General features: G+C 42.0%; 1 protein-coding gene across 1 annotated transcript; it reads right to left on the bottom strand.

The window, feature by feature from the left end:
• Nucleotides 1–6,073: 6,073 nt before the first annotated feature.
• On the bottom strand, nt 6,074–14,322 carry LOC110919148. The gene is made up of 2 exons (XM_022163428.1): nt 14,025–14,322; nt 6,074–6,435 (listed from the first exon to the last, which is right to left on the bottom strand). The coding sequence occupies exons 1-2, from the start codon at nt 14,320–14,322 to the stop codon at nt 6,074–6,076; spliced, it is 660 nt and encodes a 219-aa protein (XP_022019120.1).
• Between the last annotated feature and the right edge of the window lie 659 nt (nt 14,323–14,981).

The raw sequence follows: 14,981 nt of genomic DNA on the forward strand, positions 1-14,981 counted from the left end.
TGTCCCAAATGTCAAGGGTTTTACCAAGGCTGCTGGTTCCAAAGCTTCGGTTCGTCGTTCAAAACGTTATTTGGAAGGTGCTGATCAGCTATCTGGTTCAGAGCCCATCGATGTTAGTGATGATATTGAGGTATCAGCAGAGCAAGCTATTGATGTTGACAAGGGTAAGGAGAAGGAGTTGATTGTTTCTGGCAAAAAGAAGAAGTTGGTTGAGAAAGGTAGTACTCCTGCCATCCATGGTTCGTCTGCCAAAAGTGTTGAGAGCTTCGAAGGTTCAGAGGGTGAAGAGGTTTATGTACCCAACTGGGGGGTTAAGTTTGGAGATAGCTTCAAAGATACGGCTGTTTGTGCTGAGGTGTTGGCCCATTTTGCTCCTCCTGGTGTTCGAAGCGCTATTTCTGAGATGGAGGCTGATCATCTTATTTCTAGAATGATGCTGAGTTCTTGCAACCATTCAGCCTTGTTCGCTGAAGGTGTTACCCGTTTTGAAAAGGGCATGCAGGAATATGAGGAAGCCTCCAAGAATAAGGAGAAGATGAAAGCCTCAATGGCTGCTATGAAGAAAGAGATTGATAGCTTTTCTGAGAAGAAGCTAGCTTAGGTCAAGAAAGAGGGTGAATTGACGAGAAGGCATGAAATTGAGATAACTGATCTCAAGAAGGGTTTCAAAGCTGACCGGTTGAAACTAAAATCTGTTAGGGAGGCCTTGGCTGCGCAACAGAAGGCTTTTGATGAAGAGAAAGATGGCTTAAAGGCTTTGGTTGCTCAAGCCACTGGTGATAACCAGTGGCTTATTGAACAGGGTTTCCACCAAGTTGTTACCTACCTTCTTCACTCTAAAGAGTTCAATTCTGCTCTTGGTGAAGTTTACACTAAGCTGCTCAACTTGGGAAAACATCAAGGTCTTATTGCAGGTTACAAGCTTCATGAGTCTGGTCATCCTTCGGAAAATCTCCTTTGTACCGTCCTGACGCTTCTGAGGTCTTCAAGGGTTCCGTTGAGCAGATGGAGATGCTAACCTACCTGTATGTGAGCCAGTTTGCTTCTTGTTTTGGTAAGCCCCTCTCCGTCTTGCAGGAACTAAAACCGGATGGTCTGAATGAGAAGGTATGTGCCGAAGTGCTTGGTTCTCTTTCAAGGAAACGTTCCTATTCAGGAGATAGCGAGGATACCTTCTCGGGAGAACTTGATGCTGCCAAAGATGCAAGCTAGTAAATTAATCATCTTCTATTACCTTTTTTTAATGTCAATCCTAATCTTCTCTATTATCTAATATCTTCGTATGGTGAATTTAAACCCTTTAACTCGATGAATTTAAACCCTACAACTCTTGAATAGAAAAGGAGACACTCTATCACCACGTGATATCCTTTCAAATCGATTAATCCTAAATGAAAAAAAAATAAAATCTTTTACGGGTGTTATTGACATTTGAACATGTATGTAGGATTCTGTATATGTAAAACAAAGCCCACATTTTCATAAATTTGGAGCCGTCCCCTATTGATGCAACAAATAATAGACCAAGGATAGTAGCTAGGTTGGTTAGGCAAAAGGGTTGAAGGGTTCAACTTTGCCTAACGCAGGTCGTGGGGTCCCCCCACGTTTGCAAGACGTGGAGAGAGGTTCACTAGTTTGATTTCGTTGTTTGCTCGAGATCCTCCACTGAAATGTGTTCAGCTTCGGATGTAGGAGCAAAAGGAATGTGTGTGTTGAATGTGAACGAAAGTGACTCGCATGAAGCAAGTACTCAAGAACAATGATCAGAGATTCACCTGGAATCAGAGCTGATCGAGAGTGTCCTGGCACTTAAATGAAGTGTCACATTTATAGGGAGAGACATGGCTCAAAGAGGAAGCTGTTGACTAGTGAATATGCTTGCAGTTGGGGACTTGCCCTTTTTGGAGTGGAGGCCTTTTGACCTGCGGGTAAAAGACTGTACTCTGTGCATCCGCCTTACTTTTGCGGCTGGAGGAGTTGGTGAAGCAATCAGGGATGTGACTACTTACTGTTCACGTATTGCTTTATCTTTGCTCCCGGCTTTTCAACCCTTGAACCTTTTAACCTTTTGAGCATTTATGTATTTAAGTCATTTTATTTGGTCTTGGGCTACCCCCGTCATAAGCCCTCCAAGTCAGAGGTTTTTGGGAAACGAGCTCAAAGAGTTCTGACTTTTATACATGTATTTGTATTGCCTAAAGGCTTCAAGGTTCCGAGGCTTGAAGGGTTGAAAACGATTGAGCTTTTTGAATTTTGAATTTGACAAGACAGTTGATATGACTTGTGGCAGTTTTCCTTTGTGTCAGCCGGCGGTTTTAATTCTTCCGGTTAATTATATTATATTCTATCTCATTAATTCACATATACTTTTACAGAAGAACACCATTTGCTCTCTTTCTCTCAAGTTTTCCCCTTTATTTCAAATCAGGTTAGTTCCCATTGCTTATTTTCTTATATCATGGGTGCTCGTAAAGATTTAGCGAAATCCTTTTCTCGATTAACTCAAGAAGAGGTTGAAAATTTCTGCATGATTGGGATGAAGTTTAAACCGGTTGCACCGGCTTGTGATAAATCTATTGATCAATGTCCCCCTGGTTCGATTGCTTTGTACTGTCGACATTTTAAGTTTTCCAACCTTCGTCACTCGTTTGCAAACTTTGTTTTGAATATCTTGGAGTATTATCGCATATCATTTGGTCAGATTCACCCTCTTGGCATGGCTAGGGTTTTACACTTTGAAATTTTGTGCCGGGCTTCCGGGTATGACCTAACTCTTTTATCGTTCCGTCGTTTTTTCCGATTGGCTAATAATGGTGACTGGTTTACCTTCGAGATCACTCAAGTTGACACTTGCTTGATTTCGTCTATGGTTTCTACCCTTGGCGTCTGGAAAGACCGGTTTTTCTGGGTGTCCGAGGAAATTGTTTCTTTTAAACTTGTTTGGAGGCACCCGAATGCCGTTTTGAATGAGCCTGAGCCTTCTGCCTCTAATATAAATGCTCGTTTTTTAGAAACTCTTAGGGAGTGCCCCTCAAGGCTTCGTCCCTTTTCCGAGCATTTGTTGGTGTTATTGGGTCTCAGTAAGGTGTGGGAAAAACGTAATCGAGACCCGGTGCTTTTGAGAGATGGACATGGTGCGTTTATTCTTCTTGTGCTGTTATGTTCCTATTTCTTGCTTGCTTATATGTTTTTATGTTTATTTTGCAGTCATGTCTGCACTCGATTTTATCAAAGTGATGACACTTCCGACGTTGTCTTTGATGATGTTGCTGCTACTCCGGGTGAGGATGCGGTTGTTAGGGGATCTAATCATAGGTTCGAGGGTTCTGGATATGTGAGTGTCCCTAATGTCAAGGGTTTTACCAAGGCTGCTGGTTCTAAAGCTTCGGTTCGTCGTTCAAAACGTTATTTGGAAGGTGCTGATCAGCCATCTGGTTCAGAGCCCATCGATGTTAGTGATGATATTGAGGTATCAGCAGAGCAAGCTATTGATGTTGACAAGGGTAAGGAGAAGGAGTTGATTGTTTCTGGCAAAAAGAAGAAGTTGGTTAAGAAAGGTAGTACTCCTGCCATCCAGGGTTCGTCTGCCAAAAGTGTTGAGAGCTTCGAAGGTTCAGAGGGTGAAGAGGTTTATGTACCCAACTGGGGGGTTAAGTTTGGAGATAGCTCCAAAGATACGGCTGTTTGTGCTGAGGTGTTGGCCCATTTTGCTCCTCCTGGTGTTCAAAGCGCTATTTCTGAGATGGAGGCTGATCATCTTATTTCTAGAATGATGCTGAGTTCTTGCAACCATTCAGCCTTGTTGGCTGAAGGTGTTACCCGTTTTGCAAAGGGCATGCAGGAATATGAGGAAGCCTCCAAGAAGAAGGAGAAGATGAAAGCCTCAATGGTTGCTATGAAGAAAGAGATTGATAGCTTTTCTGAGAAGAAGCTAGCTTAGGTCAAGAAAGTGGGTGAATTGACGAGAAGGCATGAAATTGAGATAACTGATCTCAAGAAGGGTTTCGAAGCTGACCGGTTGGAACTAAAATCTGTTAGGGAGGCCTTGGCTGCGCAACAGAAGGCTTTTGATGAAGAGAAAGATGGCTTAAAGGCTTTGGTTGCTCAAGCCACTGGTGATAACCAGTGGCTTATTGAACAGGGTTTCCACCAAGTTGTTACCTACCTTCTTCACTCTAAAGAGTTCAATTCTGCTCTTGGTGAAGTTTACACTAAGCTGCTCAACTTGGGAAAACATCAAGGTCTTATTGCAGGTTACAAGCTTCATGAGTCTGGTCATCCTTTGGAAAAATCTCCTTTGTACCGTCCTGACGCTTCTGAGGTCTTCAAGGGTTCCGTTGAGCAAATGGAGATGCTAACCTACCTTTATGTGAGCTAGGTTGCTTCTTGTTTTGGTAAGCCCCTCTCCGTCTTGCAGGAACTAAAACCGGATGGTCTTAATGAGAAGGTATGTGCCGAAGTGCTTGGTTCTCTTTCAAGGAAACGTTCCTATTCAGGAGATAGCGAGGATACCTTCTAGGGAGAACTTGATGCTGCCAAAGATGCAAGCTTGGAGGGTTCAGCAGTCGATGGTGGTGGTTGCTCGAAGGCTAAGAATATCAAGAAGACCAAAAAGGCTAAAGGTAACAGTTCTGGAGCTTCTAAGCCTTCCACTGATGCTTGATATTCTTAGCTTTCTTAGCACTTCTTTAAAACAATTTATGGTTTGTAATGTTAACTTAAACAATTTTAGGTTTTGCAGGAACCCTTAAGGTTCCTGTTATGTGGTTGTGGTTAGGCCTGGATGGCCTTTCGAACAGTTTTCTAGGTTTGCAAGCTGCTAAGGCTTGCTTTAACTTTGTTTGGATATTTGGGAGTCTGCTAAGACTTCCTTTGTTATGCTTATTAAGTTTCCACTATTTGCCTTGTGTTATTTTTTGTGTTTTGTGCCTATTTGGTAAGGCAGCATGATTGGCTTCAAGCCTTCAAGGCTTCTAGCTGTCATGCATGTAGCTTGAAGCCTTCAAGGCTTCCGGTTGCTATCTTTGTTTTATGCCTTGGTTTGTATTTTTGAGTTTTGTGTTGTGTGCAACTTTTTACTTATATTGTTGCATTGCTACTTGGATTTATTGTTATCTTTATTGTATTGTCTTTGTTGGGTTTGTGTTGTCTTTATGTTTTTCATACCTTAAAGGGTTCAGTGTTACAGTCACTTAGCCTTGGTATTTTTAACAAGAAGACATAGCACCTATCCTATTCATTATTTTCCTTATTTTCATTTGATTTCGTAAGCCTGTTTGTTGATTATTTTTCTAAGGCTTAAGGAACATTTGGTGTAGGCTGTTCAAACCCGTCTATGAGACAACTTTGTTTTCAATAATAAGTCTCATGGAGTTGTATTGATTTAGGAACTCACCCCTTATATAGGTCCATTCATCCCTTGAACCTATCGAGCGATGTGGCCTGGGAGCTCATCCCCTTACATGGCCCTTGCCATGGAGTTTTTTGCTAGCTTCTCAACCTGATTTTAGGATAGAAAGACAAATTTGATAAAAACAACTTCATTCATTCAAGAGATATAATGTTTACAAAAGGTGATCATAACTCTTGAAATACAACTTTGTGAAATACAAACCAATCTTTCTTGATTAGACATGGAACCTCTTCAAGGTTTTTCCATTCCAGTGTCTTGGAAGCTTTTTACCCTCTGAGTCTGCTAGCTTGTAAGATCCACCGTTATGTGCTTCAAGGATGGTATACGGGCCTTCCCATTTTAGGCCGAGCTTTCCTTGATTCTCTTTTTTACTAGCTTCATTGTTTCTAAGCACCAGGTCTCCTGCCTTGAAACATTCATTCTTGACTCTTTTGTTATAGTAAGCTTCCATTCGTTGTTTGTACTTGGCCTCTTGAATTGCAGCTTGGTCTCGTGCTTCCTCTAGGAGTTGTAAGTTCAACATGGTCTCTTTTTGGTTTGTTTCGGGATCCATGTTGACGGTTCGTTGTGTTACAATTCCTACTTCAGCTGGAATCACGGCTTCAGACCTAAATACCAAGCTATAGGGTGTTCTTTTGTGACTTGTTTTTTCGGTTGTTCTTATGCCCATAGAACACTTGGCAACTCTTCAAGCCAATTGCTTTCATACCTTCCCAATCTGGCTTTGATTCCTTCAACTATGCCTCGATTCATCCTTTCAACTTGACCGTTTGACTGTGGATATGCCACTGAGCTGAAAACCTGAGCGATTCTGAATTCTTTGCACCAAACACTGAAAGGCTTCTCGGCAAATTGCTTTCCATTGTCGGTGACAAGCACTCCCGGTAATCCATAACGACAAATAATGTTTTCCCAAACGAAATCAATGACCTGTTTGCCCGTGATTTTTGCAAGTGGTTTAACCTCTGGCCACTTGGTGAAGTAGTCTATGGCTACCAACAAGAACTTTACTCCACCTTTGGCTGGTGGAAATGGACCAACGATGTCCATCCCCCATTTTTAAAATGGCCATGCTGAGGTTATTGAGACAAGATCAGGCTTGGGACTTTTCAGGACTGGTACATGAATCTGGAAGGCATCACATTTCCTTAGTTGCTCAGTGGTGTCTCAGTGCATTGAGGGACAAAAATACCTAAGTTTCATTAGTTTAGCAACCACCGATCTAGCTCCAAAATGAGCTCCGCATATACCTTCGTGAATGATGTGTGTAAAATGCAACATATAAATTACATCAAATAAGGCATAAAACTAACCCTTTTTGAGTACTAATGTTGGAAAAAGAGTGTTTTTGTCTTCCTTTTGTATTTTCAGGATAAAATGAGCTCAAATTCACAAAAGAAGCAAAAAGACAGCTAATTCTAACATAAATACAAGAAAAGGAACAAAAGTGGATTGCCCGAACCCTCAACGGCATCCTCCCAAGCAGAGAAGAGAAAACAGAAGACTGAACACGCCCCGTGCTCAGCCAGCACGGGGTCGTGCCCAAGAAGCAGCAGAAAAGACAAACCTGTAGAAGCTTCCATTGCCCACCACGGGACCGTGTCCAGTGAGCATGGGGGCGTGGTGAAAGTACAGCAGGCGCATTAATTGTAATTGCGAATTACAATTAGTGAAGAGAGAGAGTGTCAGACGGGCACGGGGGCGTGTCCAGCGGACACGGGGCCGTGCCCAGCCTTCTGTTCAGCCTATAAATATGAGTGCTTGGTTTCATTTCAACTCATCCCTTGGCACACCACCCCTCTCACACTTCATCCACCACCCACCACCACCATAACACCATTATCCACCACCATCATCCATTGTCCATCGTAGAGTGTGTGAGTCATCTCGGGTTCCAAGATTGATAGTAAGAGTTCTTGACAATCAAGGCCATGTTTTCCTAAGTCTCTTACATCACTTGGTGAAGACAAGTGTTTAGTATAATACTTTTTATTTTTAATCTTTTGCACTTTTTATTTGGTTTTGTATTAATGACTTTAATAACTAGTTGCTTATGTTGAAGGTGATCTTTCCTTATCGTTTGTCCGTGGTGTCTTGGCATTATTTTACTGTCTATATAAAATAAAAGATTTTCACCATTCATATCTCCACGGTCTATATGGAGGTATGTTGGCTACCTGGTCGGGGGTTAAGGGAACGGTTTGGTAAGGGTCTTGCCCTTGTTCAGCGTTTAGAGGTCCTGCAAGGGACCTGGGTCAAATTTAGTAGGATCTCCTTCAATACCCATAGGTATTGGATGGCGGGGATCCAAACTCTTTGACCCCCTCATAAGTTAACTACTATTAATACTATAACCCGGCTATTTAGGACTGTATCCCTGTTGACTCAGACTACTTAGCCGAGGGTAACGTCACCGCCAAAAGCGGGGCCTACCACAATTTGCATTAATAACTTAATTCATTATCTTCCAATAATCCAACCCTTTAGGATTGTATCCTTGCTGACTCAAACTACTGGGTTGAGGGTAACGTCGCCTTCAAAAGAGGGGCCTACTACAATAACTAAGATAATCTCTTAAACAAGTGCAAAAGTGCAAAAATAAACAAAGGTTATACTAATACACGAGTCGGATCCAAGTGATTCATCTTGTCTATCTGTTTTTATTTTAATTTTATTTTTCAGCATTTAGTTAGTTTTTATTTTCTTAGTTTAAAACCCTTTTCTAACATTTTGATTTGATTAGACGTTGAGGATAAACCGGTACTAAAAGCTCTTGTGTCCTTGGACGACCTCGGTGTCTTACCAACACTATACTACGTCCACGATGGGTGCACTTGCCCATATGTGTGTTTAGTGTTAGTAAATATCGTGTTTTATAAATTTAAAACTTGGCTAAAAGTGTAAAAAGGGCTTAAAATATACATCTAAATTATATACACACCGACACACATCAAGTTTTTGGCGCCGTTGCCGGGGACACAAGGATTTTAAGAAAGTTAGGAATCAACGGCCTAATCATATTTTTATTTTTCTTTTTAATTTTTTTTAGGATTTTTTAGTTTTTCAGCTTCTGCAGAGCTCAGCACGGGCCGTGCCCGCTGAACACGCCCCCGTGCTCTATCATTGGAACTGGCAATCCTGTTTTAAGTCAGACAGTAAGCTGAACACGGGGCCGTGCTCACTCAACACGCCCCCGTGCCCAAGATTCTCTTACTGAAAACAGAACCGTTAGATCCCGGCGGTTGGTAATTTCTGACATAGACATGAGTGATAGTAATTCTTTTTACTTTCGGCACTCTTATGGTACGTGGTGTCAATTATGTGGAGGCGAACATGAAGAATTAAAATGTTACTTTCTAAATTATAGGCCCCACTATATAGATCCACCAATTCCTTATAACCTTAAGAGGGGCGAAAGTAAAAATAAGCACTATCTCTCCCTCGAATGCGCCCAGCCAGATATTCTAGGGGAAACGCTCCTTGACGAGTTATTTCAACTAGATGAGCTAATTCTAAATTGGTCAAAAGAACTTAGGAAGGATTTTATTGATCCACCCCAAGACAATGACCATGAAGAAATGTTGGAACCGCATTCCGACAACGTCGTTGCTTCCGAAAATACCTTCATACCTAGAAAACACTTGGACGATAGTCGTCCCTGTGCCGATTGTGCCGTGAAGGACTCTCCATCGACTTCGTTCGGAGCATACATAGACCTGAGCGATTCGGCATACACCTTCTTTAACGAGAGCCCGGAAAAGGGTTGGACTTGTCCACCTAGAATGAAAATAGGAATTACCCTCACCGACAACCTCTTGCGTTCTCGTCTTAGTCTAGGACAATAAAGGTATCTTAGGCACTTTGGGGTTGTTCCATCCAGTAAGGAACCACCCGATATCAACGAGATCCTTAGAGGTAACAAAAATCCATAAGACAGCCTCCAGACACGGGGCCGTGTCCGGTCAACACGCCCCCGTGCTCACCTAAAAGATTCTCTGCTGATCTTGTCAGAATACGGACAAAATGTGTCAGGATTTCCTCTGCACACGGGGCCGTGTTCAGCGAACACGGGGCCGTGTCCAGTGCGCTGTCGTTTTCTTTAAATGCAGCCTGAGTCCTGCTCATTTTTGACCACTTCCATAGACAGAGATTCCTGGGATCTTCACTCATACCATCCTAGGTAAGTGCTAAAAGAAGGTTCCCAAGGACCATCTTGTCCCTTCTACTTTTATTCATTTCCTCTTCTTTCAAAATTTTTTCAACATTTCCTCCATGGAAGCTTGGAAATCCCATGATTCCAATCCTCTATGTGAAGTTTGTAAGGTTATTTGCTAAGGATTCTTGTTTAAAGTTAGTTGTATAACTTTATTTTAAATTATCTAAGCTGAAAACCTTGTCAAAAATCATGAAAATAATTTAAAACTCCAGGACTCCTTAGCTCAAAATCCTGCAGACAAATGGACACGGGGCCGTGCTCAGCGAGCACGGGGCCGTGTCCGAGGGACTGTTTTGTAAAAACTTTTTTATCTCTCTTTGGTTTCTTTCTCAGAAAATGGCAAGCAGAACAAGCGGGACATCTTCAAGAAATAACCGACAGGGGAGGAGATCATCAACAGCAGAAGACTCCCTTGTGAACTACGTTTACGCCTTAAGGGAGGTTGTTGACGAAATGACGGGAGTGGAGGAAGCGTTGGTCGACCGTATCAACCATCTGACGGTGGGACTGGAGGGTTGTCTTCGAGAGGTGAACCTCTTGCACCAGAGGTTAAACCTTCTCGCCTCCCCGCCTTTGGTACCCATAATAACCCAGAGAGCGTGGAACGTGGTGCCCGAGGTCATCATTCCGGCCGAATGGTATGCCATGCACCAAGAGCCTCTGCGAAGGGTAGTGCAAGGAGTACCGGTGAATGTTCCCCCTCAAGCCACTAAGGAAAATGAAGCCGCCTTCTTCCTTCCACGGGAGATAGAAGAATGGCTTTGAATGACATCTAGGGAACCATTGGCCAAAGGTCCTACTACATCGGGAAACTATTCTCGAAATTTTCTTAAGAAGTAGAACCCTTTATGATAACCCCGTGTATCTCTTGACCTATTTAGTTAAGTTTTTATTTTATTTTATTTAGGAACTATATGTATCTCTCTATGGTTGAAATGAAATGATGGTCTTTAAAAGTTTGATGGTTTATAATAAATAAAACACACTCATGGTGGTAAAGGATGACAAAGGGAACGAGAAAAATGGCCCCATGCACAAGAACGAGGCAACCCGACACAAAGTTCTCCATTACAGAAGGCTCAACACGGGCCGTGCTCAACCAACACGGCCCCGTGCTGAACCCCCTGCAGAAAAATGCCCAGTTTAGGTAACTGGACACGGGCCGTGTTCACCAGACACGCCCCCGTGTCCAGGCTTCTGTCTCATTTCTTTAATTCCTGTTACTGGCACCTGAACACGGGGCCGTGTCCAGACTGCCAGTAACATAAATCTTTGCTTTTTAACACCACATTACACATCCAATCAACCTAAAAATTTATTTTTGAGACACACTGAGGACAATGTGTAATTTAAGTGTGGGGGGGGGGGGGGGAAGCTAAAACCTTGAAAGTTTGCAAGTCCTAACAACAAACCTTACACAAAACTCTATTGGAACCGCTAAACACCCCAAATTTTTTTTAATTTTCATTTTTTTTCCTTGTCTAAAGTTTAAGTTAGGAATCCTAAGATTAATAAGGTTATATTTTTACAATTTTACAACCGAGAGCGTCGTGATAAAAAGAACCAACATAAGAAAATTATGAAACGGCATAACAAGCTTAGTTAAAATTTGGTTATATATGCTCGATCACATAAAACCCATTCCCACAAAAGTGAGTTTTGAGCCTTTATTGAGCATACAAATTCACATCTTTAGACTAAATGCTCATTTTTCGTTTCTTGTGTGAAATAGCCGCTTGGTTCTTACAACTCTAGAACTTGCCAAGACGATTCATTCCCGGTCCTTACCAACTTAAACCCAAGTAAGTAAATGATGGAGGCATTAGGACTAACCATTTTTCTTTCCACACCATTATTTTTCATTTTTTTACCACCTACCCAAAATCCCCCTAGTTAACCCCTTTGAGCCTAAACCTTTCATTTCTTTACCCTAAAACCCTTTTTACCCACAAAACCCCTTTTTATTTTCACCATTTATTTTAGTAACAAGCTCGGTTTTTCGTAAGCTCGTTTTTTTTCGTGTGACAAAAAAAATAAATAAATAAAAATAAAATTTTTTTGAATGATGAAGTTAAAAACAAACAAAGCTATGAAAACAAAAGCTTGTTTGGAGAAATACTTCAAAATAAAAAGTCACTAAAAACAAAGTGTTTTACGAAAACCGACGCTTTTTACGCTTTTCGCCCTTTTCTAATTACTAACCCAACCACCCACCTTTAGCCCAAGCCTAACCCTTCACCCAAAAAGCGTCTTGATATTTACAAAGGTATATAGTTAAAAAGGAGGAGGATTGATTGCTTGGCAAGCTTATGGTAGGAATAAGTTCCATGCAGCTCTCGAGTGATTCACTAAAAAAGTACACCTTCGGCCGAGTGTTGAGTGATTTCTCCCGTGAGGTATGTGAACTTGTATATAAATGAAATTTTAAAAAGGCATGCTAAGCCTAAATAAGTAATTTCTCTTATGAAACGTTCTAAATAAATCATAACGAATAGGATTGTAAATAAATAAAAATAAAACCTAAAAAGATCTTGGATTCCCGACACTCTATGACAAGCCAAAAACCTTCTCTTCTACCCATTCCATTTGGGAGTGTAAGCCTCATATTTAAAGAGTTTTGCTTGAGGACAAGCAAAAGTTCAAGTGTGGGGGTATTTGATGTGTGTAAAATGCAACATATAAATTACATCAAATAAGGCATAAAACTAACCCTTTTTGAGTACTAATGTTGGAAAAAGAGTGTTTTTGTCTTCCTTTTGTATTTTCAGGATAAAATGAGCTCAAATTCACAAAAGAAGCAAAAAGACAGCTAATTCTAACATAAATACAAGAAAAGGAACAAAAGTGGATTGCCCGAACCCTCAACGGCATCCTCCCAAGCAGAGAAGAGAAAACAGAAGACTGAACACGCCCCGTGCTCAGCCAGCACGGGGCCGTGCCCAAGAAGCAGCAGAAAAGACAAACCTATAGAAGCTTCCATTGCCCACCACGGGGCCGTGTCCAGTGAGCACGGGGGGCGTGGTGAAAGTACAGCAGGCGCATTAATTGTAATTGTGAATTACAATTAATGAAGAGAGAGAGTGTCAGACGGGCACGGGGGCGTGTCCAGCGGACACGGGGCCGTGCCCAGCCTTCTGTTCAGCCTATAAATAGGAGTGCTTGGTTTCATTTCAACTCATCCCTTGGCACACCACCTCTCTCACACTTCATCCACCACCCACCACCACTATAACACCATCATCCACCACCATCATCCATTGTCCATCGTAGAGTGTATGAGTCGTCTCGGGATCCAAGATTGATAGTAAGAGTTCTTGACAATCAAGGCCATGTTTGCCTAAGTCTCTTACATCACTTGGTGAAGACAAGTGTTTAGTATAATACTTTTTATTTTTAATCTTTTGCACTTTTTATTTGGTTTTGTATTAATGACTTTAATAACTAGTTGCTTATGTTGAAGGTGATCTTTCCTTATCGTTTGTCCGTGGTGTCTTGGCATTATTTTACTGTCTATATAAAATAAAAGATTTTCACCATTCATATCTCCACGGTCTATATGGAGGTATGTTGGCTACCTGGTCGGGGGTTAAGGGAACGGTTTGGTAACGGTCTTGCCTTTGTTCAGCGTTTAGAGGTCCTGCAAGGGACCTGGGTCAAATTTAGTAGGATCTCCTTCAATACCCATAGGTATTGGATGGCGGGGATCCAAACTCTTTGACCCCCTCATAAGTTAACTACTATTAATACTATAACCCGACTATTTAGGACTGTATCCCTGTTGACTCAGACTACTTAGCCGAGGGTAACGTCACCGCCAAAAGCGGGGCCTACCACAATTTGCATTAATAACTTAATTCATTATCTTCCAATAATCCAACCCTTTAGGATTGTATCCTTGCTGACTCAAACTACTGGGTTGAGGGTAACGTCGCCTTCAAAAGAGGGGCCTACTACAATAACTAAGATAATCTCTTAAACAAGTGCAAAAGTGCAAAAATAAACAAAGGTTATACTAATACACGAGTCGGATCCAAGTGATTCATCTTGTCTATCTGTTTTTATTTTTATTTTATTTTTCAGCATTTAGTTAGTTTTTATTTTCTTAGTTTAAAACCCTTTTCTAACATTTTGATTTGATTAGACGTTGAGGATAAACCGGTACTAAAAGCTCTTGTGTCCTTGGACGACCTCGGTGTCTTACCAACACTATACTACGTCCACGATGGGTGCACTTGCCCATATGTGTGAAAGTGAGAGGTTGGACTCTCTCCTTCTGGCCTTCGCTGAAACGGACATTAAGGGTCAGTTGCCTTAAAGGCTTAAGAGGTATGTCAGCAATACCTTTTATGGAGGTTCCTGAGGGTTGAAGCCTTGAACGTTCTTTATTGCTCAAACGGTTGAAGAACTTCTCCAACATGATTTCGATGGCAGCAACAGTGTCTATGTATGCTCTATTTGTTTGTAGCGTTCCCACAATAGCCACAACCACAAGAGGGTTTGAAAGGGGGTCTTTCTCCGTTGGAGAGAAGCAAACACACTGAAGCTCACAAGCTTCCAACCGTTGCCTTTTGTGTGGAACCTTTCCATCGAAATCCACAATGTTGACTTCCTTGCCCTTTCCTTCGGCCATTTTGTCCCTTACTCCCTTCACCAAGTGAGCAAGTTCCCCGGACTTAACGGCTTCTTTGATCATTTTCTTAAGTTGGAAGCAATCATTGGTGTGGTACCCCTTTCCTTCGTGAAATTCACAGTATTGGGTGGAATTCTCGTTCTTTCTGCTTTTAGGGAGAGGTCTAGGAGGCCGAAAGCTTTGTTTCACTTCTTCCGTGGCAAGAATCTCTTGAGTGGTCTTGGTAAGGGGTGTAAAGTTTGTGGTCCTTTCCCTGCTCGGAGGGTTCCGACCTTCAGACCTTCGTTGCTCTGAACCCTTTTGACGTCTGTCATAAGAGTTAAATTTTCCCCTTTTTCTAGATGGGCTGTTGCCTCGCCAGTTTGATCCCCTTTTTCTAGCTGGGCTGTTGCCTCTCCCCGGATGTGGGCCTCAGCCCTTTCGAGAGCTTCTTCCAAGGTCTTGGGCAGGGATTTGTTAAAATCTCTTGTGAGATATTTGGAGGTAATGGCGTTTATAAAACCGGCCACTCTCATTTTCTTGTCTGCTCCGACATATGTGAGACCTTCCTTCTTGTATCTTTCTATGAACTCTCGAAGGCTTTCATTATCCCTTTGTTTTATCTGAAAGATCACTGTAGCATCTTTAACGTATCGCCTCTGCTGGGAGAAATTGGCCAGGAACCCCTTGCTGAGGTCATCGAAGCTTCGAACGCTTCGAGCAGGTAAGTCATTGAACCATAT

The sequence above is a fragment of the Helianthus annuus genome, chromosome 16 (genome assembly GCF_002127325.2).
Source record: "Helianthus annuus cultivar XRQ/B chromosome 16, HanXRQr2.0-SUNRISE, whole genome shotgun sequence".
Lineage (NCBI taxonomy): Eukaryota > Viridiplantae > Streptophyta > Magnoliopsida > Asterales > Asteraceae > Helianthus > Helianthus annuus.

What these genes read in the sequence shown, in the direction of transcription:
- LOC110919148 (XM_022163428.1), bottom strand. Translation starts at nt 14,322, where the DNA reads ATGATCAAAGAAGCCGTTAAGTCCGGGGAACTTGCTCACTTGGTGAAG. An exon ending in GTTGGAGAAGTTCTTCAACC is followed by an intron (nt 6,436 to 14,024) that starts GTTTGAGCAATA and finishes CATTTCCACCAG; the next exon opens with CCAAAGGTGGAGTAAAGTTC.